The following is a 27,575-nucleotide window of genomic DNA, read 5'->3' as shown; positions in this document are numbered from 1 at the left end:
GGTCTAACTACCTCACAATTAAAAGGCTCAGGCTTCAGTTTTCCACAGTCTGACCCCCACTGTGCTCTGCACCATTCGACAGCTGCTCTTGTTCCCACAAGAAGGGGCTATGCGGAAGCACTGATGACTATACATTTTTTGAAATGCCGGTTACCATGCCTTTGGAAGAAAAGAAATATGTACATGGGCCTGCTGTGATGGTGGGCTGAGGAAACAGGTTTATGCATAGGAGATGCAATTAGATTTGTGGTATATATGAACTAAGTACTAATGAGTTGTACTCTATCAGGGTCTTAGGCTACTGACAAAGTTTGCCAGCACTTATCTGTATTTCTATAGACTTTTGATCACCTTCCTCATTTTGAGGTGACTTTATATTATTTTCACATTTACAAAGAAAAGAAGTTGAAACTAGAGCGTTTTGGTGACCCACTTAAAGATCCAGAGTAAACCAGTGAAGGCCAACCTGAGTAGTCTTGACTCTTTAATCTTGTCAACATATGTAATAAATTACTTCACATGGCAAAGGTGAAAGACACTCCCTGATCAAGTCATCTTGCTCCCAGAGCAAGGGAGAACTTCTGTACTGGGTGGGAATCATGGAAGCTTCAATGAAGCTTCTCTATGCTCTTCTTCTTCTTCTTCTTCTTCTTCTTCTTTTTTTTTTTTTTTTAAGATTTTATTTATTTATTCATGAGAGACACAGAGAAAGAGAGAGGCAGAGACACAGGCAGAGGGAGAAGCAGGCTCCATGCAGGGAGCCTGATGTGGGACTCGATCCAGGGACTTCAGGATTACGTCCTGGGCCGAAGGCAGGCACTCAACAACTGAGCCACCCAGGCATCCCTCCCTATGTTCTTTTCTTCAGAGATTTGGCTTCCTCTGGAGGTTTCAAACTTACATTCTTCTACCAGGTCAAGAATTTCAATGGAAGATAATCAGAAGATAAAATTTCTCACCTGGTAAGACTTCATAAATATCATCTTCTGTCTCCTTTGTGGGCTCTTTTGGCCCCATACTCCCAGGCAAGATGATAGGTCTGCACTGGGAACCGGAGTTTGGGGCATCAAAGCCATCAATATCATCATACGTCTCTTCCTCTTCCTCCTCTTCCTCCTCATCTTCACAGGGAATGGTTAAGGAGCTCAGATCTGCCAGGGCAGAGGTGAGAATGAATCACGGTGGAGAGATAAAGGAAAGAAAAAGGCAGGGAAGGAAAGAGGGAGAAGGAGGTGGAGGGATGAGAATAAAATATGTCAAAAGAAAATGAAACGCTAGGTTAAGTGCTGTTATTTCTAACGTGAGCCGTGGTGCCAGGAAATCTACAGAAAAGGCCAGACTAGCACTGTGTCAGGTTTAAACTATCAACATAAATCCTTCCATGCAATAAAACTTGATCAGGATGAAGCAGCTTTGAAAAGGATGAGTGTGCGAATAAGCACATGAAGTGAAGGGATGAAAATGAGGCCAGAAGAGGAAATGCCAGTGTACCGTGTACTGTTGCCAAGTAGAGAACTAGAAGGGTGAGTGATGGCCTGTGGCTCCACAGGATGCGCAGAACCCTGGGAGCTATGGTGGCTTCCTGAAGGTAGCTGAGCTGTCAGAAGCTCATCTCCCCCATGATCTTACTGCAGAATGTCAGGCAAGTTTGTTTATAAAGAGAAAAACCAGCAAGGGTGGAAGAAGAGAAAGTGAGATACAGAAAAATATTATAGTAGTGCAAGACCAAATGGAATGGCTGAGCCATGTGGTTACCATGTCCTTTTGCAACTGTACAGTCTGGCTGACCTCAAAGTGGGTCATTCCAGAAAGGATATGGAGCCATTACAGCACTGGGGAGCACAGGGCCAGAGAGGGAGATTGGTTTCTTATTTTAATGGGGAACTGGGAAGGTTCGCTCTCTGATGTCTAGTACAGAATGCTCTCTGAAACCCTGCTGAGGGGCCTCTGCAGGATGGGCGAGTGCAGTCAGGGTACTCTGGGGAAGGAAAGGATGGAGAGAGACATCCGACATTCATTTCAAAACACAATAAAACTGTTTGGCTTGATTAGGCATTTAATAAAGATTTTGCAACAATTTTCATCTGAATTCTGGTGCCACATCATATGAGGAAGGGATCAAAGACACATTTGTGGCTTAAACCATATGTTATTATTTTGTTTGTTTTAAAATAAAATGGAATGAATAATTTCTTCAATGTGGGATTCTGAAAGTACCACAGGGTACAGCTCAATAAAGCTGCTTTGAGTTTTATTGAGGTTTACACACTTAGGGGTATATTACACGCATAAATCCAAGGCACCTAGATGAGAGTGTACCCTGTAGTCTTGCCATCAATGTTCATGTTTGCCTAGTTCCAGTCTATTATACGTGACGCTCTTGGTAGATGCAATAGTTTGTTTTTGTGAAAGCAAAGGCATAAACTGAGTAAAATAGGCAATTCTTGTAATTAAAGCTCTGGTGCTTCCTTCTTTTTATCCACAATAAAATCTTATAGCAGAATAAAAAACAGAGGCGAAAAGGCTTGGTGTTTTTAGGCTGATGTGTTTCTCTCTAGGACTTGGGCCATGAACAAAGTTGGTGTTTCTGCCTTTCTTCAGCAGCCGAGTTCTGCCATGATGGTGTATCATGGGTTATCTGATGCCAAGTGATAAATTCAAGTAGGCTGCTTCTACCTGCCAGGCCACTCCCAGATAAGGCTTCCTGGGCCACTGTCACTGCTGCGCTTGCAGGCTGGCCAGCAGAGGGTACTCTAAGAGCGGTCATTTAACTTCTTCAGGCAGGACTCTTCCCATCCCAAGGTGAGGAATATTTTATTGTGGTTTGGGAAAGAACAATTTGCTTTTAATGTCAAATGGTCATGAAGGCCACCTTGATTAGATTTCTACTTTCTGTTAAGTTTAAAACAAGAAGATTTGGGACCTAAATTACATCTAGATGACTTTACATTTGATATGAATTCCCTTTCCAGAATATAAGGGGTTGGGGGATCCCTGGGTGGCGCAGCGGTTTAGCGCTTGCCTTTGGCCCAGGGCGCGATCCTGGAGACCCGGGATCGAATCCCACGTCAGGCTCCCGGTGCATGGAGCCTGCTTCTCCCTCTGCCTGTGTTTCTGCCTCTCTCTCTCTCTCTCTCTCTCTCTCTCTCTCTGGGTGACTATCATAAATAAATAAAAATTAAAAAAAGAAAAGGAATATAAGGGGCTGGGAGATATCTAATTGAGTTGAGCTGGTTTTCATAATCTCCTTTTCTAGTGATTATGAATACTACAGTGGTCATCTCCAGGTTGATGGTTTGTTTACCTTCTGGTTCATACATGGTACTATTTGTTGTTATAATATAAGGAATGGTAGAAGGGAGAATGAACAGAAAAAATAGATTGAAGCCTGTGGGTTATATTTATGCAATATAACTTCAACTGCAAATCCACTTAAGTATTGTTTCTGTAATAATGGTACTTACCCTTTAACAAGAAACTTATTTGATCCACCCAGTCCCTGGCTTCAGCTGGATTAGCAGCTGTAAACTAGAGAAAAATTAGTGAATTAATTTATCACCTTTATGAATTCATAAAATTTCCATGAATCCTATAGGGAGGTTCAAAGAGAAGAGCTTTGTGGGCCAAGTTGCAGAGTCAGGTTGAAAGCTCAGGATTTGCTGTCTGCTTAATATTTAGAGAAAAAAAAATCAAAATCTTACTCAAAGTGTTATTTCCCTTCAGTAGTTCTGTATAGCCCATATGGACTACTGTTTGGGTCCAGACCTTCATGTTCACGTGCATTCATTCGATTATCCATGCATTCATCAGGCATTTTTTTGAGAAAAGTTTACAGAAAGAAAAAGCAAACTAAAACTCCTGATTTCAAAGAACAATGTTCAGTTATGGAGACAGGATATACACACTTGAAATGGAAACAATTCAAAGTAGGTGCATCTGAAAACAGTTGGATGCTAAGAGGATGCTGAGAGAGCACAGCAGCCTAGAGGAAGCCCGGGAAGCTTGAGAAAGTAATACTGTTTTGGTTGGATTTTGAAAGAGTTGGTGGAAGCTGCCTGGTGGAGGGAACCATGTGCAGAAGATGAGGTGTGAGACCACTGTGTATTGGGGAGGGTAGGCAGATCAGCCAGACAGAAGACCAGGAACAGGTGGTGCTGGAGCGTTCTGGGTCAGGGGTCGGGGGGGGTGGTGGAGTTGGTGAAGGGGCTCTGAGTACTAGGAGTTGAAATGTAGGCAATAGGAAGCTGTAAATTCTAAGCAAAAGGCGTGGGAGATTCTTTCAATTGTTGTGGGTAAAAGGGATTAGAAAAGGGAGAAATTGGAGACAGAAGACCATCTAGAAGGCTATTTAGCAGGTTCTCTGGGGGACGTGGTTGGGACAAGTATTGTGACGGCTGTGGGAATAAGAAGGGGAAGATCCAAAGGATATTGTAGAGGAAGAATCCACAGACCGTGATAATGACTTGGATTCAATGGGCCAAAGAATAGAAGAAGTAAACAAACTCTACATTCTGATTCACAAAACAAGTCAGTCAAGCATCAAGACTTAGTAATTTTTTATTTTAAATGAATCAACTTGAAATGACTCTTCCCGAAAAACATTTTTATTATCTGGCCATTAGGGTAAGATAAAGATATGTGCCGTATAAGAAACCTAGATTCCTGCTTAATACTTATTAATAGACATTATCATTCTTGATTTCATAAAAACTCATTTACATAAGAAATGTCTAAGGAAATTGATTTAGACTTGTCAAATAAATTTTTATGTGAAGGAGGCACCATCAATACTGAATAATAAAAATAACTTAGATACAGACCCAGCGCATACATCTGTTTTATATATATATATATTTATTTATTAAGGACTCTTTATAAAAGTTTAGTTTAAATAAAAAAATCTTTTTTGAAATTCCATATTAAAGACCTAGGTCGTTTTATCAAAATGAGATTTAAGATACCATAGAAATATAAAGGGACAAGTACTGAGAAGCATTTGAATAGTCAAAAGTTTACTCAAGTGGTTAATATTAACCTTAGCATGGCTTTTCTCTTTCTCATAAGTTAGCTAATGTTTTTCCACATTGTTTTAGTAAAATCATGATAAGATAAAAATGACCAACAAGCGGGAAACAACATTTGTGTGTGTGTATGTGTGTGTGTATATATACACAGACACATGTAAAATATATTTTCAGAGAAAATCATGACATTCCTATAGTCAGAATTTTTTATTGCTTTAGCTAATAAATGCCTTGCTTATAATATTGCCTACTATATTTGTCAAATATATAAAAATGAACACATTGAAAAATAAGCATTTCTCACCCCAATCCAGGTACTCTAGTCCTTCCAGTTATCACTGTTACTACTCAATTGTCACCCATGTCTTAGGAGTCCTTCTAGAGATATGCAATGCTTCTACACACAGGAAGATTATTTGGGATAGCAAGATGAATATGGGAAAATAACTTATTTTTCATTCTACTGTCAGATTTTTCTTTTTTCTGGCTTTCATGGAATGAAGTGAAGGTAGTCTGTTAAAAAATAAAAAGGATGGAAATTGAAGGTGTGAAATCAGGGATGATGAATAAGGAATTGGATTATGTGCTGCAATAGACAAGACTCTCACCTATGGAGTGAGACTGGGAAGGGGAGGGGTGAAAAGTCGGAAGCCAACCAAAAGCAGTATCTAGGATGAGAGTGACAATACAGAGGAGGAAGGAGGGCATCACATAACAAAGGTGAAGACATGTCAAGAAAGAAGGTCCTGGTAAGAAATGAACAGGTAACAAAGAAAGGATGGAACCCAGCATAGCACCCCAGCTCACATGCAGCATGGAATGAAATTACAACACAAATGAGGACCATCATCTCCTCGGCTCATCCTACCTCATAGCTGCGCCTATCCTGGGAGGTCAGTTCAAAGCAGGATTCTTTCTTGGAATCTTTTCGCAGGTAGGGGGCCATCCGTACACTGTAGCCCTTAATGAGAAAGGTCCCTTTGGGCTGCTTGCCTGCAAGACAGGAAAGCTCCCTGTATCCCTAGAGAGATGCAACCGCCAAAGGAAGGCATCTTCTCTGGTATGTAAAATAAAAGCACGGAAACAGCTGTTACATCCCTGAGGAACCACAACAGTCAAGGAAAGGTTATTAAGGAAGCTTAAGAAGAGGCTACTGTGACAGTGAGGCAGAGATCACTGCCAAGCTAGGGAAATGCAACATGAAAGGTTATTTTGCCAAAAGAGTACAACAGAGACAGAGAATTTATTAGAATGTTAAGAGATCTATAATAACAGAAGGAAGGAATTATTACAACAGGGAGAGAGTGGCTGTAAACGTGAGGCTCTTGAAGGCTATTATAGAACTGCAGCATGTTATTATCAGGGCCAGCAGAGCTCACGTTTGAGGGGGGGTGGACAGCAGCACAGGGGGCATGAGGAGTTCCCAGACTCTCTCCCTATGCCCTCTGTAGCATTTGGGCTAGACTGCTCTCCCCCACTGCTGGTCAGGTGGGAATTGGTGCTAGAGGGAGCATAATTAAAACTCCATATTTTATCCCCCCTTCCCAGAGGTCAAATTGGGAAGTAGCAGGGTTCTGTTAAGTATCACTGGGTGATGACGAAGGAGTGACAGGGCTCTAAGTGAAGGAGAGGAGAGACCATTTTGCCTGTAACTCCCCTTTTTAAAAAATAAAATATTAGGAATGGGAAAAGAGGCGGTTGGTTCCCGATGGTTTTCTGTCCTCATGGTGTGGTTCAGGCAGAGAATACAGAAGAGTGGAACCACAGCATCTGGGTGATGATTTGTGTCCTGTTACCATGTGAAATGGATTTCTTAATACATGCTTTTTGAGGATGATGATGATAAGGTGGCAGTGGGTTGACAGTATTAGGAAAAGAAAAGAAAAAGACTCTATCCTTACCTGGTTGAGCTAAAAGAAATACACAAACACTCTATACTTACTAAGAAAATGTCTTGGGCACAATAAGAAGTAACTGGCGAGAAGGGAGCCATGGAACAGTGCTTTTTGACACCAGAATCTTTTTTGTTAAAGTATCTCTCCTTGTTCTAACTGGCCACTAAATGTTTTGTTGTTTCTTTGGTCACCAGGTTTTATTTCACTCTGACGGCAAAATGGTCCATAAAAGTCTCCAAGTTTCTCCCTCTCCCGCTCTCTCACCTTGAGTATAGAGGATTCTGAATGAATGAATGTGATACCTGGTTTTATATTCAGATATGCCAACCACTTATTTAAATGCATGGGAAGTGAAGAACATTTTTTTTTGGAAGTGAAGAACATTTTACAATGATATAAATGTTATATTAGTTTGAAGGTTTAAAATAAGCAAATAGCACCTGGCTGGCTTGTACATCTAGAATTCAGGGAAGAAATTGTGGTTTCTGGGTTGAAGAGTGGTCTGGGGGTTGGAAGGAAAGCTGGGGGTGTGTTACTTAGGGTTTGAGCTCTGTGGCTATGGATTGTGAAGGGGGCTTCACATTTCACCCCTAGATGGGAAGGTCTCTGAGGAATATAAGAGGGAGGAAGAAGAAGAGGAAGTCAGTGATACCTGTGGTAGGCAGAGAGGCAGGGTGAATCAATTGCCTTGACGCCCAAGGGCAAATCTTAAGGATGCCAGGTCATTTAGCAAAGCTGCAGTTCTTTCAGCTACCTTAATTCCAAAAGTATAGGAAGTCCAAAGGCAATTGGGTAGATATCTGATTATTCCCTAGACTGGACATCTAGGCATTGGAAGATGTCTAATCCTGGGAAGGAACAAAGAGAGGAGTAACAGGGAATGATTGGAAGGAAAAGGAAGGGTTTACTCTGAATTATGAGCCTCTGTGCCAAGGAATTAGAGCCCAAGGAAGGCCTCCACAAGAACTGATGTGTTGCTTTTCTTTTTCTCTTGCTTCGTAGAATTATTCCTGTGGCTAGTTAGAGTCTGCAGGAGGGTATCCCTTCTTTGAAGGTTTGTGTTCATTTACAATAATAATTTTTTAAAAATATTATTTATTTATTCATAAGAGAGACACACACACAGAGAGGCAGAGACATAGGCAGAGGGAGAAGCAAGCTCCAGGCAGGGAGCCTGATGTGGGACTCGATCCTGGGACTCCATGATCACATCCTGGGCTGAATGCAGACACTTAACAGCTGACCCACCCAGGCGTCCCTACAATAATCATTTTTAACTTGTATTTAGTTGTAGCTGACTCATATTTGTGCTTATATCCTGTTCCCTCTCAGGAACTTAGCGACTGTGTTAAGCATGGTTGGGAAGTCTTCTAGGGATAGCATATGAGTGTTGTGCTTGATTGACTCAGTGGTGGCTCATTAAGAAGCTGCCTCTGGCTTGAGTCAACACTTCACTGCTGCTGCCATCTGGCTGGAGGGTGTCTCTTGGGCACAGCAACCATTTGGGTCTCAATACTCCATGACTCTAGGGATGTCCACTGGACTACTTCCCAGTATTCAGTAGGATAAAGTTGAGAGCATATTCTTAGAGAGTTTGGACTCAAGGGGTCTATTTCTGGGCTGTTGCTAAGCTGTTGAAATCCTTCTCAGATTTTTTTCAATATTTTAACTATATGGTTAATGTCTATAAAGAGTTGGAGGTTCTTTAAAAAAAAGAATGCCAAAGTGTTCAACCTTGATAATATGTTATAGTCATAATAAAAGATTATCTTTTTTAACATTTTATTTTTAAAGAGATTTATTTATTAGAGAGAAAGAGTGCACATGTGAGTTGGGGGGAGGGGCAGAGGGAGAGAAGCTTCAAGCAAAGCCCCACCTGGGGCTTGATCCCATGACCCATGAGACCATAACCTGAGCCAAAGACAAGAGTTGGATGCTTAACTGACTGAGCTACCAGGGTGCCCCATAGATAACCTTTTGATATGCTGACCACACTATCCTAATGTTTAAAGGAGAAATAACTTCTAAACTGGCATCTGAGTTTTTGGTCATGGGCAAGGTATGACTTACCCAAGCCTATTTTTCCCAAGCATGTCCCTTTATGGGTGTTAGTTAAAGACTGCTATCATGAGATCTAAGTGCTCGAGAATTTACGAAGTGCTTGCATCCAGGAGTGAGATGCTGCTGTGCAAATGAAGAACACTTACTTTTCTCATTAGCATAGTAGTAGAAGAGGCCTCTGCTGACAACACACCACCGCTTCTGCCACTCTGATCCAAAGAAACTATGATCTAAACAGAACAGCAGTAAGGGACATAAATTCAGGTAACTACAACCACTGAAGAGTCCGTAAAGTCCAACAACACACAGTCCAGTGTGTTATTGTTTTATTTCCTAGGTTAATGGACTGTAAAACTCTCCCTTTCACTCCCGCAGGCTATCCCATATTGACTCAGAGTCCAGAGGGCTCGCTCAGTTAAAGGTCCAAATTCTAAACAGGTTTTGCCTGATGTGACCCCTCACAGCTATCCCACTATCTATCTTCTTTTATAGCTTTCAGGTTCTAATCTCATCTAGTACTTTTCAAATTCTCTATGATACTTTTATGTGGTGCCTTTTAGCAAACCAAACTGATGCTCCAGGCCACACAGGCATGAGAAGTTCTTCCTTTGTACGAAAGCAATTTGCCTTTTGAGTGTTAAACCTGGGACCCTGGGCTTAGTTAGGATAGCAGTATCTATTTTAATCCAGTGAGTGATGGGTCGAGGTTGGGCTCCTCTGAAACGTGAAACTGGGTTGCTTCACATTGGTTGTAAAATTACGCTTGTGGCAACATAGTTTTACTCTATGGGAGCACACTGAGGGATGAAAACAAGAATATCACCACTCATGCATTCAACAAGTATTTATTAAACACCTGTTGTGTACCAGGTGAGTAAAGCAGAACTAGTTTCCTATCCTGATGGTTTTGAGGCATCTCTTCAGCCTACACACCAGACTTCTTTTCCTCTCCTGCCTTCTTTTTGGCCATTCATCTCCCAAACACAGAATTGGTCATAGAAAAAGCACCTGCTATGTTAGCCCTCGTTTTCCTCATGTCCCTCCCCTTTCTGGAACATTCTAAGGACTGTGGATCTGGTCAGTACCTTTGCTTTTCTTTTCCAAGTAACCTTGCTTGATGATGTTATCAAGTTCTTGAGCTCCTCTTGTGATGTCTTCCATTCCTAAAAGGAATAACAGCAGAATGCTTTGTTGAAGCCTGACAGAATTTTTTCATTTATTTAGGCTCCTTGAGATAATCCACATTAATGAAGGGGGTGCAGAAACACAACAGCTTAAACACAGTACAAAATAAAACAATTTTTGTATGATGGGGGAAGTAAATTTTCTTTCTTCCTAATTATATCTAATGCTAAAATCACTTACAATGATCTAAACATACATGAGTTTGGACAAGGGGAAGTAGCCTAAATATGAGCCTAAATAGGACTCTAGAGAATTAAGAGCTTGCTGTGGATATAAGCTCCAAATAGGATAATCCACATTGAGATAATCAAAAGTCAAATGAATTTCTACCAGCAGAGAGAAGCTTAACGAGTGATAGAGTTCACCATACATGGAACCACCTCTGTGAGAGCAATATACACTCACTCTTAAAAAAAAAAAAAAAAGAAACAACAACAAAAGAAAAACATAAATATTAAGTTCATACAAAGAAGGGCTCAATTGGCAGTAAGTGCCACATCCTGGTTTTGTCCAAGTATGGGAAAGAGTCTAAGAATGGTTGGAGCCTATACCAAGAGAAGACTCTGGAACTGCCATCGGCTTTGGAACATATGCTGCTAACATCCTTGACTTTCTTTCTTTCTTTCCTTCTTTCTTTCTTTCTTTCTTTCTTTCTTTCTTTCTTTCTTTCTTTCTTTCTTTCTTTCTTTCTTTTTCCATCCTTGACTTTCAGTTAGCCTTGTTAGGTACAAATTTATTGAGAAGTCAAGATCCTGAGCCATCTTTCACTACAGGGGCTCACACTTATTTTATAGAAGGGAGGGGGTAAGGACAAAAAAGGACATTTTATCAAAAAATAAAATGAAACAAGAATAACAAAAACCCTTTAAAAAATACAAGTCCATATACCTGTTTTTCAAAGTTTATTTACTGGGCAGCCCGGGTGGCTCAGTGGTTTAGCACCGCCTTCAGCCCAGGGCGTGATCCTGGAGACCCAGGATCGAGTCCCATGTTGGGCTCCCTGCATGGAGCCTGCTTCTCCCTCTGCTGTGTCTCTGCCTCTCTCTCTCTCTCTCTCTCTCTGTGTCTCTCATGAATAAATAAATAAAATCTTTTTTTAAAATAAAAGTTTATTTATTTAGTCATCTCTACACCCAACACAGGGCTTGAACTCATGACCCTGAGATCAAGAGTTGTGTGCTCTTCCAACAAAGCCAGCCAGGTGCCCCCAAGCCCGTATTTCTTAGTTAGGAGAAATAAAGAGAGTGGGCTGATAGAGTTCTAATGTTTATTTTTTTTAGTCTCCAAAACCAAAGCTCTTTTGGTTTCCCTTAATAGATTTAGAAATCCAAACAAAATACAAACCAAATTAAGGCACAACCTCATATAAATCAACTGGGTCACCTATACAATATATTGAAAGTTTGGGGTTGAAATCATTTTTTCAATTGCACAATTGTTTTTTGAAATCTACTATAACTAACATTTATTTGGGGGCAGGGGGCTATGAGCTGGCACTTCTTATTTAAAGATCTATTTAAAGGGGCAGCCCGGGTGGCTCAGTGGTTTAGCGCTGCCTTCAGCCCAGGGTCTGATCTTGGAGACCCGGGATCAAGTCCCACGTCAGGCCCTGCATGGAGCCTGCTTCTCCCTCTGCCTGTGTCTCTGCCTCTGTCTCCCTCTGTGTCTCTCATGAATAAGTAAATAAAATAAAAAATAAAAATAAAAAAATAAAAATTTATTTAAAAAGAGCATTTTCAGACAATTTAAAATGCAACTAAGATTACCTTTTGCTTCTTAGCTGTTTCAAACTTAGTTTTAAGCATAGAGATCTAAAGAATTTTTCTTTTTTAGTGTGTCAAAGTGCCTGAATCTTTCTATTTGTCCTTATTGTCAACTTCCTTGTTCATGGACTATTTTCATTTGTGTGCTCTACAGTTAGCAAACTCTGTGGCTGCTATAAATCCTCCCAGATGGGTCTCAGGGTGCACACATGAGATGAACAGCAGCAAAGGGAAGTTCATTTGTCTAGGATCCTTTCATTTCTCCCACCCCTCTAAAAATTCTAATATCTTTCTGAAAATGCTCTCCAAGAAAACAGAAACTGATCCACTGAGGTTAGAGTGGCTGGGTCCAGGACCCGGGCATGGTTCTGAAAGCCCTTTGGAGGAGACTTCATCCTCTCTGTAGCACTGTCAAAAATTGCTCCTAGAGGCCTAAAAATGAAGTGAAAGACAGAGGGGATGAGAAAAACAGGATCTCCTAAGCTTGGAGTATCCATCCCTTCTTTCAGTTTTTTTTTTTCTTTTCTTTTTCCTTTTTTGAGGTCTTGTAAAACTTAGAGACACTTCTTGTTAAAGATGCCGAGAGTCTGAATCATAAAAGACATGTTAAATGTTCTATTAGAATTCAAACCTCCTTTTTTAATGCAAATCTAAATGCCATTTTATGGAACATCTATAATTATGAAAATGGGAAGACATTGCCTCGTGTGCGGGGAGAGTCTGTGAGTATGAATATTACATTAATGTGCCCACACCAGCTCACTGATCCTGCTGGCAGGAGCATAAAAAATGCTTGAGTGAAACTTTTATTTAGATGTTAAGACTCCAGGCCCCAGCGGGGTGACAGAGACAGTCCCTGTGAGTTGCCATCAGAGAGAGCGCTTGAATTGAATTACCCAGGGGGGAAGGAAGTAGTGATGAGCACTGCTTCGCTTATTTAATTTCATTTACTTTCAGTACATTATCAGCATGAGGCATTTCTCTCCCCACCAACCGAAACCCAAGAATGCCACCACCAAAAAAACAAAGACAGGATGCTGCAGAGATGTTTGAACTCCAAGTCACTAATTCTAGGAAGCTAGGGTCAGCACCACCACCACCTTCTTTCCCAAAGAGTCATACTTAGTTTTGCTAAAATTGGGCAGGGAATGAGTTGCTGAATTCTCTCTCTTGGTTATTCACCAGCAGATTTTGAAGAGCACCAGAGCTAGAAATGAGGTATTTTATGTGCTGTGTTTTGGCAAGATGGATTATATTGGTTTCCTTCTTTCTTTCTTTCTTTCTTTCTTTCTTTCTTTCTTTCTTTCTTTCTTTCTTTCTTCTTTCTTTTTTTCAAAGATTTTATTTATTTATTTGAGAGTGTGTGAGCAGACAGAGAGAGAGAGAGAGAGAGAGAGAGGTGGAGGGAGAGGGAGAAGCAGGTGCTGCACTGAGCAGGAAGCCCAATACGAGGCTTGATCCCAGAATTCTGAGATCATGACCTGAGCTGAAGGCAGATGCTTAACTGATGGAGCCACCCAGGCGCCCCAGTGTTGCTTTCTTATTAGAAGGAATCTGTACTAATGAACTCTCTTGCCTGGTTTCTCTTATGGGCAGTGGACAAAATTGAGATGAAATTTGAAATGGCTATGGAATAAAAATTAGGAAATTGAACCAAATCAATTTCTATTCTAGTGATTGTCTTCTGTGTACAAGGCACTGTGTGGTGGTGAATATAATAACAGAATTGGGGGATCCCTGGGTGGCTCAGTGGTTTGGCACCTGCCTTTGGCCCAGGCGCGATCCTGGAGTCCTGGGATCGAGTCCAGCATCGGGCTCCCAGCATGGAGCCTGCTTCTCCCTCCTCCTGCATCTCTGCCTCTCTCTCTATGTCTATCATAAATAAATAAATAAATAAATAAATAAATAAATAAATAAATCAATCTTTAAAAAAATAACAGTATTGTTCTCAGTGTAAGTTGACACTGAGCTCAATTTCATTAGCTCCCTGATCTATTGGATAAATCCACACAATCAAGATGGGAAGCCATTGTGGCAATCAAGCTGTCTCCTCTTTCAGTGTCAGCTCAGTGTCCTACTGATCAAGAACCAGTGATCTCAAGGATGCACAATGTTAGCTATGGTCCTGGGGTGATGAGGCAGGAGGAGTCTTGTATGGCTGAATCCACACCTCCTGGCAAATGAACAGATCTGCTGAGCTACTTAATGCCTAATAGAAAGTATGTAAATACCTTGCAGGATGATGATAAAAACAGGAAGGAGCCAAAAATAATTGCATGAGTTGCTATTTTAGGGCAAAAACATTTATATTTAAGTATACAATTTTTTAAAAACTGAGGCTTTTTGTCCGTTACCTGAAAAAAAGATATCACCATCTTAATGAAAAAATAGAAATGATTTAGAGTTATTTGGAATAAATGGCCTTCTTGGATAAATCTAAGAGTGTATCCTGTTGTATCAGCACAAAACAGAATTACATTCGTGTCATAATCTCTCTCTACTACTGCACTTAACTAAATCTCCCAGAATAGCCCATATAAAGAAAAGATTCACTTAGCTGAAGGATGTGGGGCCATAAAGATAAGATCAGCAGAGAAGTGTTACCTAGAAGTGATGGCCACCCAACTTTCATGGTAGATAAAGATAAAAGAAATTCTCAGACATCCTTCTCTCCTCATCCAGATGCCTTTAAGCCCTTGGATCCCACCCATACCCAACTTTGCAATGAAAAACGACAGAGTAGGATTCCATCTCTCAGCGCTAAACATGACTCCTTAGTCAGCTACGCACAGCAACAACAATGGGGACCCTTTGGAGTGTGATACATTTCCATAAAGCAGTCAATAAAAAAGACACGGGAGCTTATGTGAGTCACGGCCTATTTAATCAGCTGCGTTCTAGCCCACTGAGAAAAGAGAATTGGAGAAATCATTTGGCAACACCACAGCACAAGGCTAACAGCACAAGAGGCCACACAATTTCACTGCAAAAAAGGCTGTAGTCCCTGCAGAACCAACCATGTGCCCATGAACTTTCATTATAGGCAGCTGGCTTGGTTTCTTGCTAAACCAACCTGAAATGAAAATCAATGATTTTTAAAAAACATCTTTTGTTCAAACCCTACCTGTCCCTGAAACTGTGGATGTCTCCCATCCTCCCTCTTCCTTTCAAGTTCTTTTCAATTGTTTGAGAAATGGACCAAACTCCAGCCTAGAGATTGATAGCTACCAGTGATGAATTTCAAGGAGGGTGAAGCTGACCAGGTTCCTCCATCAAAGTACCTGTGATAAAAGCCCCTGAGGGTTGGGTGGATGAGGTTGGAGAAAATCTAATATTTGAACGCTGGGGATGGTGAAGCTCCATCTGCAATTCCAATTCACTCACAGGTTGCTGGTATATGTGCAATTGTAGACGAGTGACAAACACACACTTTGCAATCCCTCAAACATACACAGAGGAAGAGAGTATGTGAGGGAGGGTCGGGGAGGGTAGTAATCTCCTGTCTGGTGGTTGCCAGTCCTAAATCTCCTTTGTATTTGGCCTCTGTGGCCAAATAAGTTTCTTACAGTCTTTCCTTAGCTTCTTGCATTTCTAGGTAACTTTTTGCTTTCTTTTAATTTTTCAGTATCAGTTAGTGACAGTTTGAGGTGTCCAGCATGTAGGGTTCAACTTCTGAGCATGATGCTAACAAGGAATTTGGTTTCTTTCTTTCTTTCTTTCTTTCTTTCTTTCTTTCTTTCTTTCTTTTTTTTTTTTAAGATTTTCTTTATTTATTCATGAAAGACACAGAGAGGCAGAGACAGGCAGAAGGAGAAGCAGGCTCCCTGCGGAGAGCCTGATATGGGGCTTGATCCTAGGACCCTGGGATCATAATCTGAGCTGAAGGCAGACAATTAACCACTGAGCCACCCAGGTGTCCCGGGAAGTTGGTTTCAATGACTCTTCCTCTGTTAGTCTCTTGGGACAGGCTTATATAATTCTCTAACTTCTGTGGTTCTATTTGATACCCACTCAAATTTACCCTTATTCCTCCACTTTCCTGTCATTTTGCTTCACTGATTAAAGAATTTACACCAACACATATAATACATGTAAGGTGAAAAATTCTAAATCACAAATAACAATAGACTTGGGATTGGAAAGGTACAAAGATATAGAGACCACCTGGACAGCATTAATTTCATGGAGGAATCAACTGGATAGCAGATGAAAAGGAAGGGAGTGAACATAATAGACTTGATCAAATTCTTCAACAAGCTGTGATAGAAGAAGCCAGACAGCAAAATTAGAACTGGAGCTAGACTGAAGGAGGTCAGAAAATGGAAGAAATCACACATCTGCAGTCAGCAAACCAGCACAGGAGACAATGTTCAGGAGATCTTGATGGGCTCATTTGCCTTCAAACTTTATAAAGTCTTAAAAAAAAAATGAAAATCTGTTAATCCAGGTAACAGACCAGACAGTGTAAAAATCTTTTTTTAAAAAAGATTTTATTTATTTATTCATGAGACACAGAGAGAGAGAGAGAGAGAGAGAGAGAGGCAGAGACACAGGCAGAGGGAGAAGCAGGCTCCATGTAGGGAGCCCCACGATCCCAGGTCTCCAGGATCATGCCTTGGGCCGAAGGTGGAGCTAAACCACTGAATCACCCAGACTGCCCCGGGACAGTGTAAAAATCTGTGGAAGAAATCTTGTTATACTGAGGACAAAGAAAATTCGTGCCAGATTCTAAGCCAATTAGAAGTACTAAGAAAAGAAGCAGATAATTGATGAATAAATTAAAACTAATGTTTTAATAAAAATGAAAAAAACTAGTAAGTTTTTAATCTGCATTTTCCAAGAAAGACTTATTTGAGAGAGAGAGAGCAAGCAAGAGGAGGGGCAGAGGGCAGACTCCCCACTGAGCACAGAGCCTGACATAAGGATTGATCCCACGACCCTGAGATCATGACCTGAGCTGAAATCAAGAGTTGGATGCTTAACTGACTGAGCTACCCAGGGTCCCCCTAATCTGCATTTTATAAAGCATGTTTACACCTCATTTGAGCTTCATAGCTGCCCTATGAGGTATGTGTTATTATCAGCTCCACTTTACAGACCAGGAAACTGAGGCTCAGTGAGATTGCTGAACTTGCTGAAGTTTGCTCAGTTGGAACAGCCCATGCACTTTCTACCACCATGAGCCTGAGTTGAGGAGACACACTCAGAAGTAGCTGAGGAAAGATAGTCTTCCTACCTCACTCTCCCACAAGAAGATCCATTTAGGATTGGGAAAAGAAACACGGTGAGTAGTTATTCTAATAGTTTGTGTCAAAAATTTATTTTAAGATACTGTATTTCTTATTTACTTTTTTCTTAGATTTTATTTATTTATTCGTGAGAGACACACAGAGAGAGGCAGAGACAGACACAGGCAGAGGGAGAAACAGGCTCCCCTTAGGAAGCCCGATGCAGGACTTGATCCCAGGACCTTGGGATCACACTCTGAGCCAAAGGCAGACACTGAACCACTAAGGCACCCAGGCATCCCTCTTATTTATTTTTTAATGTACTGGCTGACTAATCTGTGAAATTGCTTTCCAGGGTAGGTCTGTGCAAAATCTGATAAGTCAAAATAAAAGAGTATATGAGAATGTAATAAAAGCATACATGGCTAAAGAAAATGCAGGAGGCAGCAACCTGGAGCTCTCACAAATGGTGCTTGGTCACCAAGGTTTGGAAGATGTCTTCTGACGCAAGAGGGGTATCCAGAAGAATGAAGCCCTGCTCCAGAGTAGGGCTCATGCAGGGATCTTGAACATGATTTGTTTACTCTTTAACGAAGAGGATTTAAAAAGAAAGAAGATTTTGGGGCGCCTGGGTGGCTTAGTTGGGTAAGCATCTGACTCTTGGTTTCGGCCTAGGTGGTGATCTTAGGGTTGTAAGATCGAGCCCTGTGTTGGGCTCCACACTGAGCGTGGAGTTTGTTTTGGGAGTCTCTCTCTCCCTCTCCTCTCCCTACCCCTGCTCATGCTTTCTCTCTCTCAAAAAAGGAAAAGAAAGAAAGAAAGAAAGAAAGAAAGAAAGAAAGAAAGAAAGACAGACTTTTAGGCCAAATAACCAAAATTGGTTTCTTCTCACAAAACATTCCATCAGTAATGCCAAGCTATGAGGTAACATACAGGAACCATGAATATTCATGGGGGATGAAGAACCTTCTTGTTCCTACAAAGAAGTACCACACTAATTGTCTAAGAGGGCTGCTGACTTAGGGGATGCTCCTTACCCACATCATCACTTTCAGTGGAATTTTACTTGTAGGAAGCAAAAGTACTAGAAAAAAGCCATTCCAACTTCAACACACTATTTCTAGCATTAAAGAAATGGTAATAGGGACGCCCGGGGGGGGGGCTCAGCGGTTGAGCCCCTGCTTTGGCCCAGGGCGTGACCCCAGGGTCCAGGGATTGAGTCCCACCTCCGGCTACCTGCAGGGAGCCTGCTTCTCTCTCTGCCTGTGTCTCTGCCTCTCTCTCTCTGTGTCTCTCATCAATAAAGAAATAAAATCTTAAAAAAAATTTTAAAAAATAAAGAAATGGTAATAATATATAGTAGCATCTTCTAGGTTGTAAATACTTCACTTTAAAGAATGACTAACTCGATATAATAATCCACTGATTCTCAGTCATAGCATCATGACACACTGGTGTTTTTGATCCACTGAAGGTGTTAATCTAAAGGGCAGAGATTTCGAATAGTTTACTTTTAGAATAAGAATAGATTCAAAGTTTTTCTTAATTCTGATATGCTTTTTTAAAGGAAAAAGTCAATGAAAAATAATTTGTAGTATATCTTACTTATGCTACAGTCTATGGTACTACACACATCAGATGTACTATTGTAATTGTGGCAATCAACAATTCCCCCATTGCTTTATTTCCTTGAAAAAAATCGTGTTTCTTCAAAATTGTCGGTGTTCCATGGAAGTGGGTTGAGCATAGAAATGTTGGTGGGTATGTGTTATGGTGGGAAAAAACTGAGAATTCATGTGATCTCTACACAAATTGTTTAAAACCAGAAAGCCTCTTGTGTCTTCTGATTTTATTAATTATGCATATCTGTAACCCTGCACCCTCCCCTTTGTTTTTATCCTCGGAATCCATCCTAATATAGAACCATAAAGATCCAAACTACCTGAAGTCTCTCTCTCTCTCTCTCTCTCTTTTTTTTTTTCCTGAAGTCTCTTGAGCAACCAAACTGCAGTGGGTGGCAACCGTGCAAAGTGAGAATCCTGATACAAATCAAGGCAGCAATGCTTCACACGGCCTTGTGACTCCAATAAAGGAGATGGAGAGGATGTAAAATGCCAAATTGTCTTTTTACAAACTTTGAAGGATCACTGTATTCCATCCTTGTCCTGAGGCAGATCACCATTATATATGTGTCACTTGAAAGCATATCTATAAAATAAATGACAAAATATCATTTCCAAATCTATTTATTTACTACTCCACTAGACCGTGATAAGAACATGGAGAGAAGAAAAGCAGAAGAAAAGAGACTTGCCCAGGTTTGGAATCACTTTTTTATTGGTTTGCCTTCTACTTGTCTACCCTACTGTAGCCAGAAATCATTTTTCTGAGACATAGATGTGGTCATGTCACATTTCTGCTTAAAAATTTTAATGGTTCCTCCCTACTTATAGGATGAAACTCAAACTCTTCAGCACACAGAAACTTTAAAATATTTTGGTCTCATCTACTTTCCAGTTTCATTTTCTTCCAACCCCATACCTCCTGATACTTCAGCAACAGTAAATAACAGACTGCCTTCTGGAAGATGCCATGTACTTCACACTACAGAACTCTGCTCATCTGTTTTTCCTGTTTGGGAGTCTCTCTCTCTTTCCATTTTCCAAGTAGGGGCATGCTCTTTTAAGACTCCAATTCAAATGTCCCATTTTCTCTGGATCTTTCTGTTTTCCCCATGTAGAATTATATGCTACCTTTTCTGTGCTCTAATACCATTTTTTATAGGCATTACTGTAACACAGTGTTGGCTCCCAGGGGCCCTGAAACTTTTCCCCAAGACTCTCGAGTCTTGCCTCTTTGCTTGGGTTTACTCAAGACCGTGGTTGCTATATGAAGCTACTATGAACAAGGAAATTGAAAAGGGACTACTTCTGGGAAAAGGAAAGTAGCTGTGGGTCTAGGTGGAAGGCAGTAGGGAGGATGGTCTAGAAAGGGAAAGAAGGGTAAAAGTAGATTTTGCACTCACTGGAAGAGACCTGATGCTATGGAAGAAATTCAGTGAACAAATATCATAGTACCTGGATCGAAATGAGGGAACAAGGGAGAATCCAATACAGCTGCACACCTAGTGGGATGGGTCAGTGTTTTCACTACAGCTGTTTAGGTAAGGAGAGGAAGAATTAGATTGAGGAGCAATTGGAACATGTCAACCCATCAGGGCTGGGTTATACTTTAAGTAATTGTTGATCTAGTGTGGGATTAAGGATCCTCCCCTAAAATACACCACAATAAAGGCTAAGGAGTTTGGTGCTAATTATTTAATTTCTTGAAACCGAAGGAAAAGCTGCTGGTGGTAACTCTGGTCCCTTTCATAGAGGGCAATACAATCATTATTCATTAGTTCTCCCTGTATCCCCAGGGGCCTAGTACACACAGTAGGTGCCCGATAAATGTTTGTTAAGCTGAACTGAAACCACCTCTAGCCTAATGGGACTTGTGGTCAAAGAAGGCAATATGGGAGTGAATATTTGTTAGATAAACCATTTTCACCTAAGCCACAAACAGTAATTTCTGTTCTGCTGTATATTTACAATTTTAATCTTAAGACTAGTAACATGAAATAAAGGGAAAAAAGGAGGAGGTAGGAAAAGAAGATTTAGCCAAGAGAGCAAGGAGGAAGTGGGTAGTACAGAAACCAGGGTGAATAACAGGGCTAAAAATGATAGGAAGAGGGGCAAAGAAAGTTTGGGGGAAAATTAGGAAAAAATGCTATGAACCTCAACTGGAGAGAATTACATTTCTGAGCCAATTTCAGAGTCTCATTGAGACACCAACTCTCTTCACCTCAGACCTTATCTACCATCAGGAGAGAATTAAAGGATGGGATCCAGAGGAAGCCATAAATGGACAAAGGACCAAGCAAAACTTCAACAACTTAACAAATGGATAACCAAATACTTTTCAGAAATAGCTGTCGAAAGCAAGTTTTGAGCTACAGACCTTGAGTAGCTGGGAACTTGACCTCTTCTTTTTTTTTTTTTTTTTAAGATTTTATTTATTTATTCATGATAGACACAGAGAGGGAGAGAGGCAGAGACACAGGCCAAGGGAGAAGCAGGCTCCATGCAGGAAGCCCGATTTGGGACTCCATCCAGAGACTCCAGGATCACTCCCTGCGCCGAAGGCAGGAGCTAAACCACTGAGCCACCCAGGGATCCCCGACCTCTTCTTATAGCATTTCCCTAGTCTTATTCTCTAGTTTCCCTTAAAAAAAAAAAAAGGTATTTTGCTCTTTGAACTTCTACAGATTCAGCTGCTCTACATCCTGTATGCAAACATCCTATGTGTGTCTGAGCACTTAATACTGCTGACAGTGAAAGCTACGTGAGGATTAGTGTACCAGAATCCTGGGGGTCTCTATTTTAGTTACTCTCCAAACCAAAAGATTTCAAAGGGACATCAAATGATAATAATTTGCCTTCTCTATGTCTCTCTAGTTAAAGATATTCAGATATCATCAGAGCACTGCAAGAAAACTTTTAAAGCAAACAAAGCAGAAAATAAAAAAGAAGACTCAGGAGCTAATTATCGTGATTCTCTGGGGGTATTTCAGGGTGGGTGATCTAATGAGAACTCTCACACCCCATCAGGAAGAACTTGATGGGAATGCAATGATCTTAGCAATGTAGCTTTGACCTGGTATGTATCATCTAGTGGACAAAGCGTCCCTCCCAAGCCAGACCTCACTCCCAGCTAGCTCCCTGGGTGTCTGTGCAGCAGTATGGGATCAAACATAAAAATATGGCTATGATAAGGAACCTTTAGGGCAAAAATCACTCCCTTTTCTTTTAAGTTACATGTTTGAGATTTAAAATCTTTCTGTTTCATCTGATAAAAGTCAAGCAAGTAAGTCAACTTTGTAAGGGGAAAAATTAGAGAGGGGAAAATGAGGGTGATGTTTCGAGACCCAAAAGTTTCCAACCAAATCACCAAGTCTGTAATTGCAAAATAAAAACACTAAATCTCAATATCTATTTGCACAGCTCATTAACTAAGGGCTCACACTCAGCAAACAGAGAGAAAAAAAAAAAAAAGGAAAAAAAAAAAAGGAACTTTTAGCAGCAAATACATTTGGAAAGTTACTATGGAGACCTGTCCTTCCCTGGATCTAAACTAGACTCTGTCACATTCTGCTAGACTGCTGTCAGATGCATCCGTCTGTCTGTCTTTATTGCTTATTTAGAAAGTAGCAAATCAGGATGACGCAAAGTGTCTTTTGTCAGACTGTGCTGGAGAGAGAAAGAGAACATTCCTTTCCCCACTGAGCATTATGAACATTACGGCAGGCACTCGACCTGCTCTGCTACTGGGACAACATGATTTACAATGTGAAAAGGGAAAACCTAAATCACCAAGTAATGAAAACATTAAAGTTAATGCATCACAAGTGAGGAATTTATTACCATTAACTCCAATAAACAGTTATAAAACACTCGTCCTTTCCTGTCCGTGCACAGGGACACAGACACTGGACTTCATTAAGCTCAACTTTCTTTTCTTCCTCACTAGACCAGTCATGTGTGTTTGAACCAACCACCATTTATTGTTAAGTGGACTGGTTCATTTTCCAGGACTGTAGAAACCTGAAGGCACATCCATTTTGCTTCACGGTGCTTGGTACAGACGAATGAAAAAGCAAAGTTTAGAAGACATGCAGCTCGGTGTTGCTATATAAGTTTATTTAAAAGTCCCTAAAATGTATGTCTGTTAAAAGCAGAGTAGCTCTTCCGAGCAGCCCTTCTCAGAAGCAGGTATATAAGTAATAATGCCTGGCGAGGAGGGTGGCATATTGGATGCCAATGCATGTCAGGTGCATTTAGCTGAATAATTTTTCCCTTGTTATTGTTTGGTTTAGCACCTTAGAAGCCTCAGATGGAAACCCATTTCCTTCCAACATTTTTCTCTGTCACAGGGGCATACCAGTTTATTACCTTAAGGTTGTTCATGAACAAAAGAGGCTGCACATATTGGATGGCTAGGGTACATTGGTTACGGATTCATTTGTTTTAGAGGAAGAAAAGAACTGAAGTGTCTTTTTGGAAAGCCAACTTTAATTGCGGAATTGCCTGTGTGCTGCAGACAGGAGGGGTAGCATGAAGTTCAGGCTTCCCAGACCAAATAGTTACAGTGGTAGCAATGGTAATAGTAATACTTTACGTTTGGATAGCGCTTTATTTAGTGCTTGTCAAATGGTTTCCTTGATGGCACCTCCTTGATTCTGATAGACAGAAAGGCTTTACCAGACTAGCCTTCCAGAGGCTGAAAATAAGGCTCAGGGAGGGTAAGTGACTTTCTCAGAAAAGGTGGAAAGAAGAATCAAGATACAAACTCGTTTTTGTTTTGTTTTGGTTTTAAGCTCCAAATCCAGTATGTTGTGGGTTTTTTTTTTTTTGCTACACATTTACATGAATCATGTTATAGTCATAACTATAACGTAGTAAAGTCAAGATAAAGAACTTTTTTTTAAGATTAAGAATGTTTTAATTCTAAATTTTTCAGCCCAAATTTCAGAGTTTTTAGGAATCCTCTCTGCTAAGCATGGCTATTGCACCAGTACTGCCGGACAGAGCCTGGGAGTTGTCCAGAATGTCATGCCTGAATGGGGACCTGATCTTTGGCATTCCTGGGGAAGAGGCAGGTGCCTGGATGATCCCCATGATTGAGGCTCATAGGGATGTTAAGCTTTGCCCAGTGAGTGGACTTGCTGGGCCTCTCATGGGCCAAACTGTGTAGAACATACGAAAGAAGGAACCAGAGAGGCTCTGGATGCAGAGTCGGAGCAGCATATCATATGTTACCAAAGCTAAGATTTCCATAAGTAAGACCAGTTGCTACAAAGTAGCATAATTTAAGAACTAGTGATCTTTAAGGGAACTCTTCTATATATTATTTCATCACATATGTTAGCATCTCCATAAGGTACCCTAATGAAGAACTTTTAGCTGGAGAGGTCACAGGGCTCTCCAGTGGTGATAGAGCAAATGACACTCATTTTACAGATGGGGAAGCTAAAGCCCCACTGGCTAGATTATGCGACTTACCCAATGATGTCATTATGTGACTCATCCAACAATGGCATGATGTGACATTACCCATGGTAATGTGACTAATTTGTTGTAGAGTTGAGAAGTGAAATAGAGTTTTCTGACTCCAGCATATTACCATTTTGCTCCCATAGTCAGGTAAGCCTGCCACAGGGGCTTTAATTTCTGTGGGGAAATGAGACCAGGCAGGTCCCAAAGCTTGGGAAAGACAGCTTGGTGGAGAGTAAGAAGCCGTCCTAGAAACAGGTGAATTAAGTAATAGCCCATGTCCTGAATATCGAGTTCCCCAGCTTCCTTTCACTGCTCAGTTCCCCAAACCCTGCTAGTAGTGTATAATGGCACCACTGGGAGATTCATGAATCTTTCTCTAGAAAAATGAATGGCTTCAAGGTAAAGACCTACAGCTACTGATGTTTGGGAGACTTCAAGCAAAAATGGTTGGGTCCTCTCATCACTTCTAACTTTAGGCTTTCTAAAGTGAAGCCCATCAGGTGATATGTTCCACCTTGGCACACAGAAATTTCAATCTGCACTTGGTGTTTCACTTTTAAATATAAGCATGATCTAACCATCACTGGACTTTGCAGGAAAGTTTCCAACTTGCAAGACAAAGACCAAAACATGTTACAGATAAAAAGGAACTCAAGGGAAATGAGCTAACTTAGGATGCAGAAAAGAAAATGAAAAACAAAAGCAAACCAACAAGCCATCGTTAATATTCCCAGAGGCTTGAGAAGATATTACATTCATGAGATAGGATGCTTAAAAAGGAACAATCAGAGAGCAAGAAAGAAGAGTTAGAAAATAAATATATGATAGCAAAAAATAAAAAATAAAATCAGGGATGCCTGGGTGGCTCAGCGATTGAGCGTCTAACTTTGGCTCAGGGTGTGATCCCGGGTCCAGGGATTGAGTCCTGCATCGGGTTCCATGAAAAGACCTCACTTCTCCCTCTGCCTATGTCTCTGCCTCTCTCTCTCTCTCTGTGTCTCTCATGAATAAATAAATAAAATATTTTTAAAAATCAATAGAGTTGTCGGGGGTATGTGCCTGGATGGCTCAGTTGGTTAAGCCTCTGCCTTCAGCTCAGGTCATGATCCCAGGGTCCTGGGATCCAGCCCCGCATTGGGCTCCCTGCTCAGCAGGGAATCTACTTTTTCCTCTCCCTGTGTCTGCTGCTCCCCCTGCTTGTGCTCTCTCTCTCTGCCAAATTAAAAAAAAAAAAAAAAAAAAGATGAGCCAGGAGATATAATTGAGGACATCTTAAAGGAATTGGGTAAAAAGATCAAGGAAAAGAAAACAGAAGAGCCAAAAATATTAGAACATAGCAAATAAAGGGCAGGGGATTCCTGGGTGGCTCAGTGGTTTAGCACCTGCCTTTGGCCCAGGGTGCGATCCTGGAGTCCCGGGATCGAGTCCTGTGTTGGGCTCCCTGCATGGAGCCTGCTTCTCCCTCTGCCTGTGTCTCTGCCTCTCTCTCTCTCTCTCTCTCTGTCTATCATGAATAAATAAATAAATAAAAAATCTTGAAAGAAAATAAAGGGCAATAAATGATCAAAGAAATGATGAAATTTCCCAAAATGAGGAATATGAGTCTTCTGATTGAAAGGATCCTTCACACACCCAGAATACGAATGAAGAGAGACTCATACCTTGATAATCACTGTGAAATTTTGGGACACAACAAATAATGAAAAACTTGTTAAAGCTTCTGAATCAGGGGAAAAATAGGTTCTACACAAAGAATGAAGAATCAGAATGGCATTGAACTTTTCCACAGCAACACTATAAGCTGGAAGTCAATGAAGCAAAACTATCCAAATTCTAAGATGAAATAATTTCCATTAGCATTTTTACACCCAAACTGTCAATCAAGTGTAAAGGTAGAACAAGGAGGTTTTCACACATGCATGGTCTCAAGAAATCTACCTCCTAGGCAGCCTTTTTCAGGATGTCATCAGAGGATGTGCTCCACCAAAATGAGGGAGTCTGGCAAGAAAGAAGGTGATGTTAGATCCAGGTAAGGCTCTGACAAAGGAAAAAGACAAAGGGAAGTATTAGGATGACAGTTGTGCCCTGGGCCTCTAGAGCAGCCATAAGGGGTGGCAGTAAATAAAATCTACATAGTTAAAATCATGTAAGCCCTAAAACTAAACTAACTAAAAATGATGATATAATCACATTGGGAAGATGAAGGGAGGAGGTGTGAGGGTTGGGCTGAGATAAGAGTGTTAAATCTTCTTCATCCACGATATGAAATCAATAGATAATGTCTGAAATTGATAAATTAAAAAATAGCTGTATAATAATATTATTTAGAAATTTGGAAGTGCACACCAGAATTGATGAAAGAATTGAAAGAGCTTGCCTCTGGAGAGCAGTACTCCAGGACTGGGGAGGGCTGACTGCTTGCAGTCCTATAGGATCTGATTTTTAAAAAAACACTCTGAGTGGCTGAATACACAAAATTCTTAAGCTTGATATGAAGGGTATACATCAGAGGAATCCAGAAAAGAGAGAAGAAAGCTGTGTAGAATAATGTGAAGCAATTTTATAGAACACCCTTAACACAAAACCATGTTTGAATTAGGTATCATTTGAAGAATATTTTAATACTCTGTAGCCTTTATGCAATTTCAGGACTCATTTGCAACTCTAATATTCTACTTTGTTTGTACCACAGGTCTCATTCTGTTTAAGCTCTTCCTGCATTGCATGGGAACCCACAGAAACAGATGCCTCTTCCCACTGGAGATCCGTTTTACTTCACAAGTAATAGAGGGTATTCAATTCCAGTATGAAATTTGGGGTCAGAAGCCCAGGTTACAAACTTGGGCTGCAATTTACAGAATACTATTGTATCACTGGGCATGGCCAGAATTGGATAAAGTACCTGCAGATGAAATCAAATCAGGAAAAATCTATTTGGAAACTACCATGTGGGAGGCATTGTGCGGGAGAGCACAGAATTCCCAGGATGTCCCGGAAAGACAACTTTTGATCAGTGCAAAGACACAGAGAGTGCAGACATGATTTTAATTTATCGGGTTGGAAAGGTACAAGGCCATAAAACAAGACACCTGTTGTCCTGCATTTATGTTAAAAGTTTCACCTTTTAAAAAAATAATCAGAAACATAATCATCATTCTTGACATAAATTACACTTTAGACTGGGGGTTGAAATCCTGTTTTAAGAATAGGAAGGGAAAGAAAAGGAAAACTGCATGTAATTTTTCAAGTAGGAACAATGGCAATATGAAGATATATGGGAGTCAGACCCATTGATAGAGGAAGGAGGCTGTGCTCTCTTACCTCT

The 27,575-nt window shown here is 40.7% G+C and overlaps 1 protein-coding gene across 2 annotated transcripts in view; it reads right to left on the bottom strand.

The window, feature by feature from the left end:
• Positions 1-27,575, bottom strand: part of SKAP1 (src kinase associated phosphoprotein 1) — a 286,257-nt gene that overhangs the window by 40,292 nt on the left and 218,390 nt on the right. For both annotated transcript variants that reach the window (XR_013354516.1, XM_077852923.1), the window contains exons 5-9: positions 10,066-10,143; positions 9,127-9,210; positions 5,893-6,017; positions 3,465-3,528; positions 960-1,151 (exon numbers count right to left, since the gene is read on the bottom strand). Coding sequence is in view for 1 of the 2 variants with exons in the window: in XM_077852923.1 (XP_077709049.1) it covers positions 960-1,151; positions 3,465-3,528; positions 5,893-6,017; positions 9,127-9,210; positions 10,066-10,143 (543 nt within the window). In the remaining variant the exon portion in view is untranslated. The remainder of the gene's footprint in view (positions 1-959; positions 1,152-3,464; positions 3,529-5,892; positions 6,018-9,126; positions 9,211-10,065; positions 10,144-27,575) is intronic.

Source organism: Canis aureus, chromosome 16, assembly GCF_053574225.1.
Source record: "Canis aureus isolate CA01 chromosome 16, VMU_Caureus_v.1.0, whole genome shotgun sequence".
NCBI classification, from domain to species: domain Eukaryota; kingdom Metazoa; phylum Chordata; class Mammalia; order Carnivora; family Canidae; genus Canis; species Canis aureus.
The sequence above is the reverse complement of the archived record's forward strand: the minus strand, read 5'-3'. Positions and strand labels throughout refer to the sequence as shown.